Source organism: Periophthalmus magnuspinnatus, chromosome 17 (assembly GCF_009829125.3).
Source record: "Periophthalmus magnuspinnatus isolate fPerMag1 chromosome 17, fPerMag1.2.pri, whole genome shotgun sequence".
Taxonomy (NCBI): Eukaryota; Metazoa; Chordata; class Actinopteri; order Gobiiformes; family Gobiidae; genus Periophthalmus; species Periophthalmus magnuspinnatus.
Window position 1 is genome coordinate 25,476,955 of NC_047142.1, and position 19,495 is coordinate 25,496,449.

At 38.7% G+C, this 19,495-nt stretch overlaps 4 protein-coding genes across 4 annotated transcripts; 2 read left to right on the forward strand and 2 right to left on the reverse strand.

Annotated features, from left to right (window-relative positions):
* The first annotated feature begins 55 nt into the window (after positions 1 to 55).
* LOC129457000 (complement factor H-related protein 4-like) lies at positions 56 to 2,966 on the forward strand. Its single transcript, XM_055228386.1, has 10 exons — positions 56 to 341; positions 583 to 771; positions 1,215 to 1,388; positions 1,455 to 1,640; positions 1,719 to 1,763; positions 1,898 to 1,951; positions 2,029 to 2,190; positions 2,260 to 2,415; positions 2,529 to 2,554; positions 2,696 to 2,966. The coding sequence occupies exons 1-10, from the start codon at positions 101 to 103 to the stop codon at positions 2,723 to 2,725; spliced, it is 1,263 nt and encodes a 420-aa protein (XP_055084361.1). The 5' UTR covers positions 56 to 100; the 3' UTR covers positions 2,726 to 2,966.
* Positions 2,875 to 10,202, reverse strand: zbtb41 (zinc finger and BTB domain containing 41). Its single transcript, XM_033982892.2, has 11 exons — positions 10,044 to 10,202; positions 7,730 to 8,792; positions 6,915 to 7,122; positions 6,565 to 6,628; positions 6,109 to 6,256; positions 5,907 to 6,036; positions 5,521 to 5,616; positions 5,070 to 5,176; positions 4,896 to 5,001; positions 4,488 to 4,576; positions 2,875 to 3,799 (listed from the first exon to the last, which is right to left on the reverse strand). Exons 2-11 carry the CDS (start codon positions 8,760 to 8,762, stop codon positions 3,243 to 3,245), a joined length of 2,538 nt encoding a protein of 845 aa, XP_033838783.1. The 5' UTR covers positions 8,763 to 8,792; positions 10,044 to 10,202; the 3' UTR covers positions 2,875 to 3,242.
* A 959-nt stretch (positions 10,203 to 11,161) lies between these two features.
* LOC117384805 (protein crumbs homolog 1-like) lies at positions 11,162 to 15,527 on the forward strand. The gene is made up of 8 exons (XM_055228385.1): positions 11,162 to 11,244; positions 11,372 to 12,319; positions 12,998 to 13,548; positions 13,630 to 13,795; positions 13,897 to 14,803; positions 14,874 to 14,915; positions 14,986 to 15,108; positions 15,230 to 15,527. The coding sequence occupies exons 1-8, from the start codon at positions 11,196 to 11,198 to the stop codon at positions 15,477 to 15,479; spliced, it is 3,036 nt and encodes a 1,011-aa protein (XP_055084360.1). The 5' UTR covers positions 11,162 to 11,195; the 3' UTR covers positions 15,480 to 15,527.
* On the reverse strand, positions 15,322 to 18,650 carry LOC117385383 (sentrin-specific protease 5-like). The gene is made up of 10 exons (XM_033982680.2): positions 18,541 to 18,650; positions 17,712 to 18,409; positions 17,499 to 17,607; positions 17,271 to 17,415; positions 17,148 to 17,195; positions 16,765 to 16,842; positions 16,554 to 16,691; positions 16,403 to 16,486; positions 16,261 to 16,311; positions 15,322 to 16,184 (listed from the first exon to the last, which is right to left on the reverse strand). The coding sequence occupies exons 2-10, from the start codon at positions 18,277 to 18,279 to the stop codon at positions 16,068 to 16,070; spliced, it is 1,338 nt and encodes a 445-aa protein (XP_033838571.2). The 5' UTR covers positions 18,280 to 18,409; positions 18,541 to 18,650; the 3' UTR covers positions 15,322 to 16,067.
* Positions 18,651 to 19,495: the final 845 nt, after the last annotated feature.

Genomic DNA, 19,495 nt, shown 5'->3' on the forward strand with positions numbered 1-19,495 from the left:
GAAATCCAACAATATAAGAGATCCTCCAAATGTATTTGAGCCTTATTTTTATTGCTATTAACTTAACCACCAACATTTTGATTTGTATTATTATTACGAAATGCTCAATTGTAAACAAAACAGTCCGGGAAGTCATTTTGAAATGTGGACTTTTTGTAAGGCCTGCCACAATCGCACACAAAGTCTGCTTTTTGACCAAAAGCTCTTGGTAATCATTAACAATGCTGAAGCTAGAACAACTTCAACAGTATACTTTTGTTGTTACTGGCTTCAGGACAAAATGGACATAAGATGTCTTGCTTTATGGGCTGTGGTTCAGTGTCTCTTTGCAGCTGTGAATGGTAAGCCTTTATTTCATTTAAGAATGATGCAAAATAAATCAGTATCTAGGCCTATGTATTCTGTTTTAAAACATTAACTGCTATGACAACAGTTGTAATTTTTCACCATTCTGAAGGCTTTGTAGGTCAATATGGCTCCTGTCTATTAACAAATTAATTATGACATAGACACACACTAATAAATCCTGATTGTGAACCATATTCTTTGTCGACTAAACTAAAACTCTGTGCTATGTTGTAGTTACCAATATTCGAGGCTGCCCCCCTCTGAACATCCTGAATGGTTACTTTGTCTCTGATCAAAACTCACTGTACAAGGACACACAGCTGTACTATGCCTGTGATGAGGGCTTTATGCCAGTGGAAGGCAGCTGGTGGGGAACACTCACCTGTCAAAATGGACAATGGTCTTCAAAACCAGGGTGTATTGGTAGGTACAACACTTGTGTATAGGTTAACTTTAGAAATAAAGGCAGTTCGTGCAATGCCATAGATCAGCAGATACATATGATTTAATGAAGTGGTTCAATTGCTACTGCAGTACCATGTTGCTAATTGTTGTACTGGATGGTCATATTATGTTGTACCAACATGGACAAGAGATCTCAAATCCCTCTTCAAAAGCTGAAAACTAGCGACTGCACTTTTATACATAAATTACTAAGTAGCAACATTTTGTAAAAACAAGTTTGAAGAAATTCTAGTCCAGGGATAAAGTTAGTTAAGTCAGGTCTTTCCAAGTCTTTCCTACAGAGTAATAACTGAGCGACAGGCCATAAAGGCTGTACTTGAAATCTAAAACAATATGTGAATCTCAAAAGACTATTGCTTACATGTACAACTACAAAAAAGTGACACTCCGCTCTTCTTCAGAGAATACGGCCTGCTTTGATCCAAAGATTGACAATGGCATCTATGAAAAAGCCACAGTGTACCTAAACAACACTACACTGAGAATAAAATGTAAGCCTGGATATGCGGACAAGAAAAGCCATGCTGTAGCCCAGTGTGAAAACGGACAATGGAAGAAGTTACCAGTCTGTGACAGTGAGTGACAGCAGTGGCACATACTAAATCAAGACAAACTATAATCGACTATGTGTGCTTTTGCAGAGCAAGACACTTCGTGTGGGCCACCTCCACGAATCCCAAACTCTGTCATAATTAACAAGGAATACAGTGATATTTTTCCCGTGGAGACAGAAGTGTTCTACAAATGTCAGACTGGATTTGAACTGCACATGGATACAAATAATTCTGTGTGCAGCCATGGCCAGTGGTATCCACGTCCTTCATGCAGTAAGTCAACAGTACACAAACACATCACAGATATAATAATAATGTCATATAACTGCATAAGAAAATGTGGCCCTGCAGGGGAAAAACAGACACACCAGGACAGGACGGAGTCTGGAGGTAAAGGTGAGGGAAATGTAATTCTTCTGTGACATCTTGCTCTTAAGGTTTATAAAATGACTGCCGTGTCCTTACTAGTACGTTCACCATACTTATTTCTGTACATATAATGAAATAATAAAGTATTTGTATGTCTTCAGCTGCTCCAATCCCCTCTGGGTCTAAGGACATTCATCTGCAACTATTCACTAGAAGTATTTAACCTGCACTTACACAGCTCCTTTCACCTCTAAGTCTATTTTGAGTCAACACCTTGTCATGTCTTGTCCAGTCAACAGATGTGGCCATATTCCCCAAATAAACTTTGGATCTTTGACTATTGATGAAGGTCAGATGTTTGTGTCATATCAATGTGATCAATGGTTCAAACTCAAAGGAAACAGCATAGTGAGATGTTTCAATGGCCAGTGGACCCAACCACCCACGTGTGAAGGTATACAGCATTTACAAGTGATTAAACACAGAAGCATTTACTTTAACCTATAATGTAATGTGTATGTAGTTGACTACTGTAAGCTGGACACTTCTAAACATGAGCATCTGACCAACATGGGCAATGTTTATATTAAAAGTGGAACCAAAATGAAATTGCATTGTCCTGGTATATTTCGCAATGCATATGCCAAATGCCTTGAGAACCAACTGCATTTGTCTGACTGTAAGTAGACTGTGGAGCTGATCCTTTAAATATGTTATCAGTTTTTTATAACACATTACACCTCAGCTTAATGTGTCTCAATGAGTCACTGTAAAGAAATCTTTTTCTTCCAGGTTGTTTGGGTTTAACACATTCCATGGTAGGTGACCATATGAATACTTAGAGCATGCCTTTTTCTGATGTTCATGTAGTCAATTTTTTTTAAGTATAAAGTTCCTTCTCAGCACATTCGTATATTTTTCAACACAAGCATTGATTATGAAATGTGTTTTGTTTCTAGAACATGTGTGATTATAGTCCAATACAGTAGTGACCTGTGGAAAAAAACTGGTGCTCACTGACGGAAAACTGCACATCCCAGTTGAAGACGTATACAACGATAACATCTTGATTGCTGTCAAGTGATTTTCCATCACTAACATTTATTTGTAACTACAGAAAAAAGTTGGGGAAACATAATTTAGTAGTTTAGTACTTTATTACGTAACAAGTGCGTCCATTCACAGTCCATTATGTGATGTACAGAATAAAACATAATTGTTTCTCTTGAATGACGTTCATTATACTGTGTTACACTATTAGTGACTCTACACAGATTGAGTTCATTCGAATTATACATAAACAAACTGATATTAGATTTGAGCACTTAAAAGTGAGTTTGCACTGGTTGCTATATAGACTCAGATAACCCAGGGAAGAGTTACATAAGAACTATGGTCCTTACACATGTGGCCTCATATTTAGGCAGGTGGTCATGATGTTATGTATAATAAACAGAGATTAATAAATAAATAAAATAATAACATAGAAAATGTATTTATAACAAGTCAGTTTTCTTTTGAATTGGCGACACTCTGCACAGAGGTGGCAGAGTCCAGCCCGAGCAGTGTGCCCAGGTAGGACTGTTCCCGGGGGTCTAACATCTGATCAGGTCTCACAGGGTGGAGCACGTTAGCAGGCTGAGGGTTCAGAGTGTACTTTTCTAAGAAGGCGAGGTCTGTTGTGGATGGGTAGTTTGGTTGTTGTCCTGAAGCTTGCCCTGTGTCTGCCATTGAGACAGCCCTTAAAGTGGCAGGCACACGGGGGCTGGCAGGAGATGGGCTGCTGTGGATGCTGGATTTGGCTTCATTAAAGGCTTTTGTGGTTTCGACATAGGAAGCAGGGTCCAGTTTGTCTTGGCTGAGGTTCCCCACAGGCTGCACAGTGTAGCGAGTGTTATGGACGTGGTCGACGTGGTATTTGAGTTTGTCTTTCCGTTTGAAAGCGGCACTGCAGTGAGGGCAGTTATAGGGACGTTCTTCTGAGTGGATGACCATGTGCTTCGTCAGTGTCTTCTTTATCCTAAACGACTGGTGGCACTCGGGGCATTTGTGAGGTTTCTCCCCTTTGACATACATAATGCAGTTACAAAAAAACAGAGGCCCTGTCTGGTGTTTGGACTTGTTTTCCAGTTTATGAGAAGTCACAATACTTCAGAGTAGACTCAATAAAAAAAATATGTGTAGGAATACTATAATTGTTATTTCCTAATCAAAATTATTACAAGACAAATTGCATTGAATCATTACCTATCTAAGCATCTCATTGTATTCCAAATTGATGAATTCAATCTGGTACTGCTTATTTTTAATGTTATTTCAAGGTCTCTCAGAGTAAACAAATCAAACGTGTGTGTGTTACACCTGTTTTAGTTTATTTATTTTTTCAGTACCATGGGGAAAGAAGTAAAAAAATCTATTTGAAAGTAGAAAGTACAAGTAAAACTGTAAACGATCAAGAATTTCAGACAGTAGCTAAGCTGTCTCTTTAAACCCCACATGGTGATTACAAAAGGAAACAAATCTTTAAGAAGCAATACCAGAGGGTATGACACCATGAGAAAGGTGTTCTGGCTAGCCAGGCAATTTACTACCTGTTTTGTATTTACATATAGATACTTACATTTTTCAAATGTAAGTAATAAACTTTATGGAAGAGCTTGGCCACTAATATGAAAAAGCCAAGGGCTCAAGACAATGATCGGAAAAGACAAAAAGAAGTTAAGGGTATGAAAAAAAAGAAGAAATGCATACCTGAATGTGTTCTGAAATGGCTTTCTAAGCTGGACCTTCCTTTGAATTCCTTCTTGCAAACTTCACATTGATGCACGGCTGTTTTATACCTACATCACCCCCAAAAGCAAACCGGTCATAATGTCAAAATTTTAGTCCATCTGTAACAGTAATAGTGACATATGTGTTATGTTTTGATTATGCAGTATAAGAATCTAATGTCCAGTATCACAAGCAAAAAATAATGTTCTGAGCTGAAGTATTATGTATGAGTGGATAAGTTATGTTCATTTCTATCACAACCACAAATGGAGAGCATGCTTCAGAGGTTAAATAGCAGGATTCCACATACACATATAATTATGTACTACTCAGCTGCTACCATCTTCAAATTAGTTAGACAAAAACAAAGTAAATATCAGCACATACTTCTGCCAAACTTTCTGTCCCAGGTGAACAGTTTTATAATGGACTGTCAAATGATCATGTCGCCTGAAGCACTTTCCACACTCTTCACATTGATGTGCTTTCTCACCTGGAGAAAGTCAAAGTTTGTTAGAAATCATCAAAAACATTGTTAGGTGATGGTCAGCAGTGCCATACCCGAGTGTATTTTCTGATGTTTGCTCAGATGGTCATGGCGGATGAATGTTTTCCCACACTGAATACACTCGTATCGTTTGTCGTTATGGTGAACTCGCAGGTGAAGCCTAAACAAGCAAGCATTTCACCAAAATTAACGTCATAATTTCAGATGGCGTGTTGGAACCTTTCGGTTAACTGACAACAATTGCACCTGTACATGCCAACACTTAAAACATTGAAGTAATGCTTTTTAAGTCATCATGGTCATCTTTTGCCTGTTTTGGACAGAACTGTAGATACGTACAGATATATTTCCCACAACATCTACATTTTGACACACAATTGTACATGTATTCTATTCTCCACCTCAGTTTTAATAGTTAGCTTGTAAGAATATTGTGCTTTCATTTGAACCCAACCTTTTGCCTTCACCTCCATGTCTAATGAAAAAATACCTTCTGGGACTCACCTGTAGGAACTCCCATGACGGAAACTTTGTCCACACACACTGCAGAGGTGAGGCTTCTCCCCGCTGTGGATCCGCATGTGCTCTCTTAAAGTCGTTCTGTCAAAAACAGCAAAATAATATTGAGAACCGAATTCAGCAAACATCATGGGAAACAATTTTGGAATTTTTCTAACGAATCAGAAAAGTGATAACTTCATTCAAATATGTGAATCTTACACAACACTATCACTGTATTGTGCTTGACTCCAATAATTGCAAATAATACACAATGATCCCCATTCTGTTTTATCATTATATATATCTTTTTACATAAAACGTTTTAGTATTCCTTTCAGGAGTATACAAACAGAAGAAATTATTGCACATTGGCCAGTGCAGAGACATACCGCTCCCTAACGGACTTTCCACAGACAAAGCAGGTCCACTTCCTTTTGCCACCATGTGTACACTCTATGTGCCTCCTTTTGTTGCCCGAGTCGTTGAATTGTCGTCCGCAGATTTCACAGGGGAAAGGACCTGAGAACAACAAAACATACTTTAACAAAAAGCACTGGACAAGTTACAGCGACTTGATAATGCTTTGTTTACCTAAATGTGATTTTTCTTGGTGCTTGAGTCGGGCAAATCTTGACTTGAAGTATTGGTCACAGAAGGTACATTTGAAAGGCAGCTCTTGGGAGTGTAAAATCATGTGTTCCTGAAGATGCGGCCTGCGCGTGAACGTCTTCTGACAAATCTGTGGAGGCATTTATGAACATTTTAAGACCTCACTAGTGCCCACACAAGGGTTACTCGATAGTGTAAAAAAAAAAAACCCCAAAGCCAAATTATGATTATCAAAAGCAATTATGTATGTACTGTGAGCATGTAGAATTAGCTTACGATCGTTTATAAATGTAATTTTTATGATTTAAAACAAAATGCTGTAGATGTTTTTTCAGTTTTTGCGATTGATTGGAGTTGTTATCAAAATAGAAATGTGTTGCACAGCCCTTGCGTACACATTGTTTAATTAAATTGTGTTCCCTTCACATCTGTTCTTACAGCACACTTCCAGCCTTCACTCCTCTTCCTTTTCTTGTTCTCTTGGATATGGTCAGGATGAAACCTAAATAAAAAAATACACATTGGCTTTAAAAAGAGATAAACTTCAGTAATCCAGACATAACACGACAACTACTGACATGGTTGGTAAATAACAGATGCTAGTGGGAGTATTACTGTATGAGGCCGTAACAAATGACTCAGCAGCACCTCCAGTGGTTTGGACACATAGTGATGGTGGATGAGAACTATGCTGAGATGAGCGGTTGTGTGTAGAACTACATTTATAAGGCAGGCAGCAATAATATTATGCCTGATTTGTGTATATTGTGTATAGTTTCTGTTGTTACCTCCGGATGTGTTTTGCCAGAGTCTTTTTGCTGGCATGGAGCTTGTTACACACAGGACACTGGTGCTCCTTCTTTGAGCAAATGCTGTCATTGTGATGTTTTTTCTTGTGGACTGTCAGGTTGGACTTGGTGGAGTAGCACTGCTGGCAGATCTCACACTGGAATGGCTTCTCTCCCGTGTGCACCCGTGTGTGGCTCTCATACTTAGCTTAAAAAACACAAAACACAAGCTATTTTATATAGATTGCATAACATTACAAAAACCTTATATACTTTGATGTCTAGGCTTGTCTCAATAGCACATTTTGTGCTAAGTACAATATATTGCGGAAGAAAATATATACAATAAATAGTAATATTGAAGGCCATTACGCCACAGACACAATAACCTAAAAGCAGGATTTCACCTTCAAAAAACTATTCTGTATGTACATTATTGTTAATGAACAACATTAATGAGTTATAGTTAAGTTATTTATTAAATCTTAGTGCAGAAAAACAAAAAGTTTCCCACTAGTGCAAGGAAAAATAACTGTTCCATCCATCATGTATTGAACGATAAGTTGATGTTGTAGTATTTATTGTGACTATTGATGTCACAGAGTATCACACTGATTCTTACCAAGTGATCCTTAAACATGTTGTTGCCTTTCCCTCCCTACTGTTTGACATTAAGTAAATCAGAAAAAGTAAGTTGTCTTTTTAGTTGGCCACCACTGTACATATTACATCTAACTTCTTATCTGTATGTAATAAAGATATTCTGTTGCAAAGATTAAAGTTAAATGAATACTGACACAAAATAAAAATTGTACCTGCTCGGTCAAAGACTTTGTCACACTTCGGACACTTGAGTGTCTTCTTGCTGGCGGTCTGAATAATAACTGGAGCCAGTCCTTCGGGATATTCCTGAATCGTGCTTCGGGATTTTGCCTTCATATTAACAGCATTTGTTTTTTCAGAATTGTGTCTACTTTGTGTTTTTAATTGACCTGCATCCAGTTCAGCAGCATCATCATCTTGCTCTACATCCTCATTCTCATCTTGAATGTGAGGGTTATTGGCCACAATCTCAGCATCAAAGTTTGCTTCTTTCCCTTCTTCCACCACTGATTTTTTAAGTACTTTTGTCCTTTTATTGACTATGCTTTCACTTTCATTATCCGTCTTATACTTCAATGCACTTTTTCTGTGCGATGATCTTCGTATTGGTGCAGGGTTGTGATTCTCAGGTATGACTTGAATCACCGTCTTACTGTCCAATAAGCCTTCAGAACTTGGGGACTCACTATTGCATGCATCTTCAATGTATTTGGGATCTGCTGACAAATCACCACTGGTCAATTCAGCTGGAGCATTATTAGATTTTGACTGAGCATCTTCAGAAAGCAGTTTTAGGATGTCCATCATGTCCAAAAAACGGGCTGCTGCGATTAAAGTTGGTATGTCTGTTTCTGTTATAATGCATTCTGAAGTGTATAAAAATTCAAGTAAATGTTGAAAAACGGGTTCTTCTACATGGTCCAGGGTTACATGTGTGGCTTGTGGATTTTTGGAAAACTCTGCATGGAAGTAGCTGCTTCCATGGGCCAAAACTGCCTTATGAGCACAGTAGATCTTGCCACCCACAGACACAGAAACGTCACAAAATCTCTGCCGTCCCCGGTCTTCATTCAGGAACTTGAGGAGGTTGTGACTGTGCTGGGACATAGTGATGCATCTGATAAGTGCATTAGCGGCATTGGGGATTTCTTCTGAGTTGAAAGATTGGGTAGAGATCATAACAGTTCCACTTCTGGCCTCTTCATTGCTACTGCTTGGGCGTAGCGAGCTGGTTCGTTTCTTCATTTTACAATGTCCAAACAGACACAACTACACCTGTAATAGTCATAATTAATGTTCAAAGCTGTTATTTTCACATATTTGTTAGGATAAAGCAAGCATTAACTTTGGGTTATTTATTTCCTCTGATTATTTGGGTGGATTTTAAACTGCATTACAGTCGCCTTCGGAGGTTGGAACTTGGAGTTAAACTTCGGATGCCCATTTCAGTTGTCAAGTCAGAAACACAATGACTAGTTTATTACAGAAAATAATTCATAAAGTAATAAATACTTGGAAAGGGCAGAAATCAAAAGGGAAAAGAATGAAAAAAAAAAAAAAAACAACTAAAGGGAAAATAGTGCCAGCACGATCAGTGGCAAAAGACGAAGTTTAAATCTGTCAACTGGACCAATCGTTGCAGGAGTGTTCATCCAAACCGATTCTTCAGTTCTGATCAGATTGCTGGTGGACACTGCCTTATATTTATTTGAATGGGGGCCTGAGACATAATCCCTCACAGACATATGATTCCATCCTCAGACCCAAAGCAAACAGAAAGAAACAAAAGAGAACAATAAGAGGGCCATTAAAGGTTGAATAGTGTCGTTGAGGCTGAAACTGGAGACAATAGCCATTTCCAGTTTCAGTGTAGTTAGCTCCTCCCTTCAGATAGATATAAGGCAGTGTTAAGGGCCACATATAAAAACGCAGGCAAAGCTGAGGGTCAATTGAGGGCCATAGACTGGTCACCAATACAGTGAATACTTCAAATCTGCGTTATTATTACAAGTTAGACTGAACCACTAGACCTTTATTCATGCTTACATCCTCAGTGGGAGACATTACATACTTGATATAGGCATTTTAAAGTAGATTTTCAGCAATATACAGTAAAAAGTACTGTTTCAGGTAATATGGGCCAATTCACGTGAATGATGATGGCCAAAAAAATGGTCTGAGGCATGCCTGCCTTAGTTCATGTTTTTGACAGGTAAAAAGTTAACAACGTTAATTGAAGATGCACATATTTAGAAATATTCTAACAATAAGAAATAATGTAATGTCTTGATGAACAGACAAGCGAGGCGTATAGCTAAACATTTGCAGACGATTATAGTTTCTAAAAACGCAGCGTGGTCTCTCAAAAACCTGCGTCGTTTGTAAAGATCCCTATCGCCCTCAAGGACCCCTACAACACCGCCGTGCTGCATCACACTGGACGGGCCCAGTCTGGGAGAGTGTTGACACACGACACGACGGTGCCACAAAAACTAATCTAATACAAAAGACTAACATATTTCCTACCTTCAACTTTATGGCCAAAACATGGAAACACGGCACCCTTCAGCCCATGCAGGTACTATGCAGAATAAGATGAGGAAAGACATTTTTGTAAAATTACAGCGCCCCAACGCCTCACCCTGTTCACACCAAACATGTCACGTGCCAACAAGCTGCCCGCTCATTGGCCGCTTTGTTTTTTGCGCTGTTTAATCTCTAGAAAATCAATCACTTTTTAGCAGCTTGTTTTGTATTTGTTTCTCTTCTTTACATTAATACCATGGTTAGCCGTGGTATATCACAATTTGAAGGCTTAAAAATAGATGCTTGAAAGTAGGACAACTGCATTATGGGTATTGTAGTTAACGCTAAACCCCTGTGAAGTCATAACAACATTGATTTCGTACAGCGGCGTACAAAAGTATTGCAGTCGCTCGGAAAAGTTCAGCGTTCCCTCACTACGTCCCGTAGAGGGCCATAGAGCCCCGTCTACAGATACAGATGGGGCACAGCTAAAATTAATGTTAAAATGCAGTTTTCTTTCGCAATAGAGTGAGGTCTTGGGTCTAGACACTAATATTCAGGTTAAACATTTGTGAATTTACTTTTTGAATATTTCTTATGAAAATACAACTGTAAAATCAACTGCAAAATCCTTCTGACCCCATCTGGGATTATCACTACACTACAATCTGAAATCACATGGGCCTACACTGAATTGAAAAGTAGGCTGATGTTTGTTTAGAATACCTTAATCGGCCATTGTTAAATTCATCAGATATATCTTAGCATACTTATTTGGCCTATATTAGTGTAATTCATGCTGCCTTGGCCATATTCCCCCTGATAAATAGGCTACTAAACCTTTTCTATTATTCATTTATTTAGAACTGGTTGGGCCTTTCATTAAGTGGTCAGGTTAAGTCAAGTCGTTCAGTCCTTACAATTTAGTTCATTAGATATTTTCAAAATAAATTAAATGAGCTGAACCCTGAACCCTTCCTGCAGCACATGTGAAGTGTAAGACACTGTAAGTGCATTAGCTTAATCCTCTATCTGGCTCACAGCACTCTGTGAGCACGTTTCATTGTCCACTTGCATGCAAGGGAAGAAGGCTAAAGATGGCCAGTGTCATAGTTAAAATTAATATGTAGTTTTCTGAAAAATGTTGAGAAAATGCAGTGGCTAGGAGTACACTTTTGGACTTTATTGTTTTTTTGCACAGGTAAGTTCTTTTTAAAATACATTATAGTTTGTCTGTCTTCTTGTACTCTACAACTTACCAATAATCATAATTATACAGTAAATTATAAAGCAAAGCAAATTATAAGCAAACTGCTTTCTTTTTTCAGGCACTTTCTCAGAAAAGAGTACTGGTTGTGAACACCAACCGTGCCATAATGGAGGGACTTGTGAAAATCACAAAGGAGGTTTTCGGTGTCTTTGCTCCCAGCAGAGCCAAAATGGACGCCTTTATGGAGGAGAGGACTGCACAATTGCACTTTCAGGCTGTGATGATAACCAGTGTGAGAATGGTGGAATATGTTCACCTCAGCTTATTGATGGGGAACACACTTTCTCATGCTTTTGTCTTGCCGGCTTCACAGGCCCAATGTGCCAAATACAAACTGTGTTCTCTTTTGAATCACAGGGACATATTTCAATAGTGGCTCCTGACGTACAAGCTCCTGTCAACATAACCTTTAGCTTTAAAACAGATAGAGAGGTGGGGACCCTGCTGCAATGCAGAGTGGATGATTTACTTCTCAGCATTGAACTTCTGGATGGACATCTTTGTCTTAAAAGTTGGACATATGGCGGATCCAACACTTTAGTTCAGAGGCTTCCTAATTATTTATCCGACAATACTTGGCACACAGTAGAGGCATCGCTGGACACTTTATTAAGCCTGATGCAGCTGGTCTGCTCTGGGTCCAACTGCTCTAGAGAAACTCATCCTGAGCTTGTGGTGCTAGAACACACCTCTGCTTCCACACAACTACAACCTCTTCTCTGTAGCCTCACTATTGGAGCAGTTCGTGACATTTGGGGATCAAATAGTGAATCAGAGCTCCCTGTAGCTTTTTTGGGATGCTTCAGGGATGTGTTTTTGAACTCAAGGCTGCTGGTCCCCACTTCAGGAACTAATAGTTTTCAGACAAATGTTACTCTAGGTTGCAGCAACAAAGACAAGTGTGTTGAGAGCCCGTGTCAAAACCGAGGCCGCTGTAAGAGCCAGGGGTGGAGGAGCTATATCTGTGAATGTCAAAGGCCTTATGAAGGCACCAACTGTGAGCAAGGTAATGCAGTAGTTATGTCCCAAAATATTTTAAGATTTGCAGTGCACAATTAGGATTTAGGATTTTATATACATAAAACCCTTCAGGGAAGCTACAACTCGTTACCTCTTAACAAAAGTAACTGGACGCAGTTCATTATTACAATAAATGTAATTTTTTTTCTGCCTGAAGGTTTAGATTCATTTTGATTTCTTCTTGTTTGTTTGTTTGTCTAATAATGTTGATAAGTCTGCACCTACATGCACCCATGTAGACCATGTTACATTAGTCAAGATTTATCACAGGGCCTCAAATATAGAACTAATGAAAGAGAGGCTGTATTAGACTTAATCTCTTCAGTCTAGGAACCAATATAAGATGTTGCCAGTTGGACTGCAAATGAGCTTACTCCTCTAAAATAGCACAGAAAGACTCGTGCTTCTCCAAAGTATTTAGCCACACCTGGCTAAACCTTAGCTGACCTGGTCTGCCCGGACAAATGACAGCTTTAAAACTGCGCCATATGACAAAGATGACTGTTTAAGCACTTCTCGACATAGTTTATAAGAATCACTGAAGACTTATGGAAATTATAATAACAGCTATGGGAAGTAATAGAAATTGTATTAGGCCTATTCCTTAAGTTACATTTTAGAGTTCATGTAGAATCTAATTGTCTTTACTTTTCTTCCATTACAGAGTATATTACAGCAAGGTTTGGAAACAAAGAGCAACCAAGTTATGGTGTTTTTTTATTGGAAGATGACCTAGGAGACACTTTGACTGTATCCATGTTTGTCCGTACCAGACAGACCAGTGGCCTGCTCCTCATCCTGGCCAACAGTACGAGCCAGTACTTTCGCATGTGGCTGGACGGTGGCAGAGTTCATGTCCAAATCAACAACTATGAGAGCCTTGAGGGCCAGAGTGTCATCAGTGATGGACACTTCCATTTACTGACAATAAAACTGGAAAGAACAACAGCCAGTTTGTTTCAGTCAGCTCACAATCAAGGCTCTACAGCCATCAGACACATTCAGGCCAGTGAGGGAGATATTGTTTATGTTGGGGGTCTCACAGACCCAAGGGCGAGTGCTTCCTTTGGTGGCTACTTTAAAGGCTGCGTTCAAGACCTGAGAGTTAACAGCAAACGACTGCAATTCTATCCAATAGCCACTCAGGTGGAGTCATACAATTTGCAGCAGCACAACAATGTGCAACAAGGATGCAGCAGTGACAACGCATGTGCTGTGAGTGACTTGCAATATATATCTCAATTTAATGCATACAGTATTGCTGGTGTGGTTGTTGTGATCCTGTGATTTTCACAGGTCAATCCCTGTTTTAATAGTGGGGTGTGCTACTCCATGTGGGACGATTTCCTGTGCAATTGTCCCCCAAACACAGCAGGTCGTCGCTGTGAAGAGGTGAAATGGTGTGAAATGTCCCCTTGTCCCAGCTCAACCATTTGCCTATCACACTCTCAGGGCTTTGACTGTGAGTGTCAGATTAAAACAGGGTTAAAGTTCGGATACATGTTTTTACCCATAGAAAGTAGCTGTTCTATTATTATAATTTTTTTTTTTTTTTTTTTGCAGGTTTATCCAATATCACAATTCGAACTGGAAGCAGCCCTCTGCATTACAGAGGCAACAGCAATATCAAGCGCATCCTGAACAATGTCTCGATACGTTTCCGAACAAGGCAGTCTGTTGCCACATTACTGTACACACAAATGGGCTCACATACTTTCACTGTGTCATTATTAGATTCCCAGATGACAGTGCTGCTGGTTGGAGTTGACCAAAACGTTAGTTTAGTGCACAGCATTGGTCCAGTTAGTGACGGCCTGTGGCACACTGTGGAGCTAAAGATGGAGACAGTCATACTCCAGAGTCCTCTGTGGGTCCTGGCTCTAGATGGAAATAAAATGCCAATAGAAAAGTTCAGAATACCTCCAAATGCATTGGATTTTCTCAAAGATGCAGACATTTTCCTTGGTGGCATGAATGCTGCTGGCATTAGCATGTCTGGGTGTTTGGGACCAGTGGAAATTGGGGGGCTTTTCCTCCCTTTCCACATGGGCACTGAACTCAACATCCCTAGGCCACAGCCAGAGCAGTTTATTAGAGTAGACAGTGACAGAGTTACTTTACAATATGGCTGCTGGGGAGCAAGGGTTTGTGAGCCCAGCCCTTGTCAAAACAGTGGTGTTTGTGAAGATGTCTTTGACCTGCACCATTGCACTTGTTCATCTGAGTGGACAGGGCTCCAGTGTCAGGAGCCTACAGACAGGTGCCTGTCCAACCCCTGTCTGTTTGGAAACTGCACCAGCCTGGCAGGAGAGTACAAGTGTGACTGTGAACCAGGATACAGGGGAGGCCAGTGCGAGCTGGAAGTCAACACCTGTGAAAACAACAACTGCAGTAATGGTGCCACTTGTCTGAAGGGCTTACAGAGATATGCATGTCTCTGCCCTCAAAACCTGACAGGACAATACTGCGAGTATGTTTTCATTTATTCAAGGAGATGATTTTATTGCTGTTTTTTTTATATTAAATTGTTTCTTTGACAGTGAGAAGCTTCCAGAAATCCCATGGTACATTGAGACAAAACCGTAAGACTTTTTATAGTGTACTATTCTATACTACCTAGGCATGTTTTTAAAAAATACTTTATGTTCCTAGACTTCCTCAGCTCCCTGTGTCTGCTTGCATTGGCTCACGCTGGAACTACAGTTGCTTCCATGGAGGAAACTGCTCCAAAGAAGACAATACATGTCTCTGTTTGCCTGGTTTTACTGGACAGTGGTAAGACAGTAGTATGCTTTTGGCTTCAATCTATAGTATATTGTTCTAAAGAGTTGGGGTGTATGATACAAATGGAAAAAAAAAAAACTTTCTGCATTTTTTTATTGCCATTTTTCTTTAGGTGTGAGAAGGATGTGGATGAATGCGCCTCTGAGCCATGCATGCACGGAGGCTTCTGTGCTAACTACATCAACAGTTTTGAGTGCGTGTGTGATGTGAACCACTCTGGGATCTACTGCCAAATTGACATCAGTGACTTCTACCTGTATGTGTTCCTGGGACTGTGGCAAAACTTATTCCAGCTTCTGTCCTACCTCGTAATGCGCCTTGATGATGGCCCAGAGGTGGAGTGGGATTTCCAATTCAACTAGATATTAGTCACTTACCTGATAAATGCAATTGTTAAGCGAATACACATTTTTATGAAACCATAAGACTTAGAATGAGATACAATAAAATCCTCTAAGTGTTTCTTAGTTGCAGTTTCCATAGGAACAGTTCACAATAGTTCACACGTGCCTTCAGCTCCATATTTGATGTGGAACATCTAGAGATTAATAGCTGCATGCACACATTTAAATGGAATATTTTGTTTGCTGTGCATACAGATCCTACAATTTATGCAAATATAAAATATCATTCTATTATACTAAAATGTGTGGACATCATTTGCAAACTATTGTGTTTTTCAACTCAGAACAATTTATTAATCATCAAATAGACTAAATCAAACCTGACCTGGACATCAAATCCTAATAAATCCATATAAAATATGCATATACAGAGAATCTATTCATCACACATACAACCACAAAGCTATAATGTGATGAAAGTTACCTTCAAAAGAACAGTGTTGTTCATGATTACAACAAATAACAAAACATCTGTATCAATTAGCTGCAATATACACTTTGTGCCACTTCTTCACACAAAGGTTTGGATGAGCATTTGAACAACTCTTAAGACTTGACATGCAGCTTACACTCACAGAGCTCTTTGTAGATTCGCTTTCGTATCTTTGGTATATCTCCTTGGGAAAACTGTAGGGGTGCAGACAGTGTAAGACACCTAGAATACTGAGAAATAATAGCATTCATTACCAACAATGGACAAAGAAATAAGTGACTTCAACAGCATGAGTTGACAACCAACCTCTAACACGAACACACCACAGTCATTCTCAGTAGTTTGTTGTGGAATTTCCTAACATGAACAGTAGATGGAGCCAAAATACCATGTTAATACAAAGAAAATTTTTGGTCAGCTCATTTCAAAACCAGACAGAAATGCCCACCTCAGCCAATGACACTGTCCAGCCTTCTTCAAATGCTTTTTGTTTCTTCTCTTTTGCTTCTTTTAACACATATTTCAGAATGGGCTGTTGAAATGGTATCACTTTAGTTTGTAATGTTTGGTATGTAATATTAGGTTGTTTTTGCTTTTACCCTTGCTATTTCCTGGAGACCAATTCCTTGCGAGTCATACAGGCAGACTTTCTTCTTGACAAAGTCTGCGGTCACTAGACACCAATGAACCTCGAGGTGTACAGGCACCAGAAGCAAACGTTTTGAAAACAAATCCACCTTATAGAAAGAAGTAAAACATATAAATGATATCAGTAATCAGATGGTTACATTACAAAGACATAAGACCCACCTGCTTTGTCCACCTCTTGACTCCTTCATATCCCTTAGTTAAGAGTTGTCTGTGGAAAAAGCTGTTAAGAAAATGGACCTAGTGTAGACAAAAATAAACACATTGAGTAAATAGGTTAATAATAAGTAAATGATAACACATATAAAATGATAAAACAATTTACAATTCACTCTTATAGGGTTTAGTGCTACTAGTATAGTTAGTGTCAGTCTATTTTATCTCTAACACCTTATTTAATGCATATCTTTTTATAATAAGTTATTCTGTAAAGAAAAGAAAAAGGAAGGATTATCCACGCAGTGCACTGCACAGTATGGTCTGGTATGATATGTTAATTTGTACAGGGTTAAGCTGTATTGACATATTGATGAAACCTCACTTACCTCAGAGTGTGCCCAGTCCATTATGAGTTCCCCATACATGTTAATCACCTGTAACAAAATTATTGATATTATATCCCAAATGTTTGCATAATAGATGGTTTTGTGTCAGTTTTTTATCCAAACCTGATCATTAAGCCAATTTGCACTGGCCAGTGTTAATAAGTCATCCAAAGTTAGTATGTGCTTCTTGTATTTCACTTCAAAATATGGGACTATATTTGCCATTTTTGCCATTTCTTCTATGGTTGTCTCCAAAACCATTATTTCGCTGTAAAAGTAAAGTATACATTAGAGATATGTCCAAAGGGGTAAGTCAGAATAAAACACATTTCAGTAAGCATTTATCCTTACTAGTCCTTGAAGTCTCTGTCAGATTTATCTTTTTTTAGGTGTTTTAATAACTCACTCTTTTGTAAGGGAATAAAACTTCCATATTTTTTATGAAAGTCATTAAGAAATTCTAGACAAAACAAAGAACAAAGCTTAAATAGGTTAACTTAAGGCAATCATAAATATGTAAAAACCAAACCAAAATAACTCATAGAAGACAGAGATGAAAGTTACTTCGAATATTCTTTGAAATAAGTGTATGTGGACTTCCAGTGTTCATAGACACGTCTTTGTTTTCTTCGGCCAGAACCACTTCAACGTCTGAGTTCAGCTTGAGCTCTACTGTGTGCAAACATTCACCAGGAACAATGCGGGAACATTCTGACAAATCTTTTTTAAAGTCATTTGAGGTACCAGAAACGTCTGCACCTGATGACACCCAGTGAGCATCACTATGATTTAAACAGCTACTATTGACCTTGCAAATTTCTACTTTCTTTTCAGCAGTTCCATTGCTCATAACAGTAGAGGTCTGAGAAGAGGCCTCAAAAATTGCGACATCTGATGATGGTACTGGTTTCGTTATCCTTATCCCTCTTTTTGTTTTGAAGGGGACCCGTTGACGTGAGCCCCGGATGTTCTTCAGCAACCGTCGGTGGCTTCTGGATCTTCGCAAAATGCAAGCTTCGTTGCGTTTTCTCCACAACCAGAACTGTAAAGTGGCACGATTTCTGGAAGATGTGGGAGTCTTCTTTCTGCTGTGAAAACTCTTTTTCTTGAAATGCTGCCTTGACCAAACCATTTTGACTTCGTTATGCCCCAGGACAGTGCTTATTTAGTTCTGTAAAGCACACATTGTAGTTTCTTGCTTCTTCACTTTCCAAACTTTGACATTTATTTTGCGTCAAGATGGTTTGATGTATTGCTGTGATCTGAAAGAACCATAAATCATAGTTAGGATTTCTTTGCTGGATAATTTCCTTTAATCGTACTTTTTCGATAAGAAGATTGCTGATTATCTGACTGGTAACACTAACTACTAGCAGACAAACTCTCAACTCACCGGACGGCACTTTTAGCGTCTGCATGACACTTTCTGCATTCAAGTAAAACCCCCCATGAGAGCCACACATGGCAACAAAACATGTCAATACAGCTTTCATGTCGCATATTGATTACGTCACATGTGCACGTGACCTATCAAGATGCTTTTATTCAATTTTTTAGGGCTTTTGAAGACAAAAAGACACTTTGGTGATAAAAGTATTACATTTTGTAACTTAAATGACATATTTTTAATAGATCTATTGCAAAAGTAAAGATTCGAGAGGAGCAAAATAAATAAAACTCAAGTAAAGGTAGGCTTACAAGTATAACATAAGTCAAAGTTTATAAAGTAACCATTTATTAAAGTACGCTACTTTAGAGTAATAAAGTAAAAGTGATAATTTTTGGTCAGCGGAATCCATTTCTTTTCTTTTTTTTTTTTTTTCCTGATCATACGTTTAGGTATGGAAGCCCGTTTCCGCCATGAAAAAAAAAAATAAAAGCCCCACAGAAAGTCGAAATTACGAGTTTTAAACTCGTAATTATGAGTTTAAAACTCGTAATTATGAGTTTAAAACTCGTAATTATGAGTTTAAAACTCGTAATTATGAGTTTAAAACTCATAATTACGAGTTTAAAACTCGTAATTTCGACTTTTAAAACTACTAATTATGAGTTTAAAACTCGTAATTATGAGTTTTAAAACTACTAATTATGAGTTTAAAACTCGTAATTAGAACTTTTAAAGTCTTAATTGAGCTTGTAGCACACTGCAACTGAGTGTACAGAGCAGAGGAGACAGGAGGAGGACTGTTATGTTTATCACCTACATACTTTTAAAAAATGAATAAATTAAGCTCCAGTAAAGTTTCTGGCGTCTTGAACAAATCAGTGGGCCCTGAGTGCTGTTCTGACCACTCATGAGCTGTGCTCTGTGTCTGTGAGCGCTCGTTTTCCTGGTCTGAGCAGAG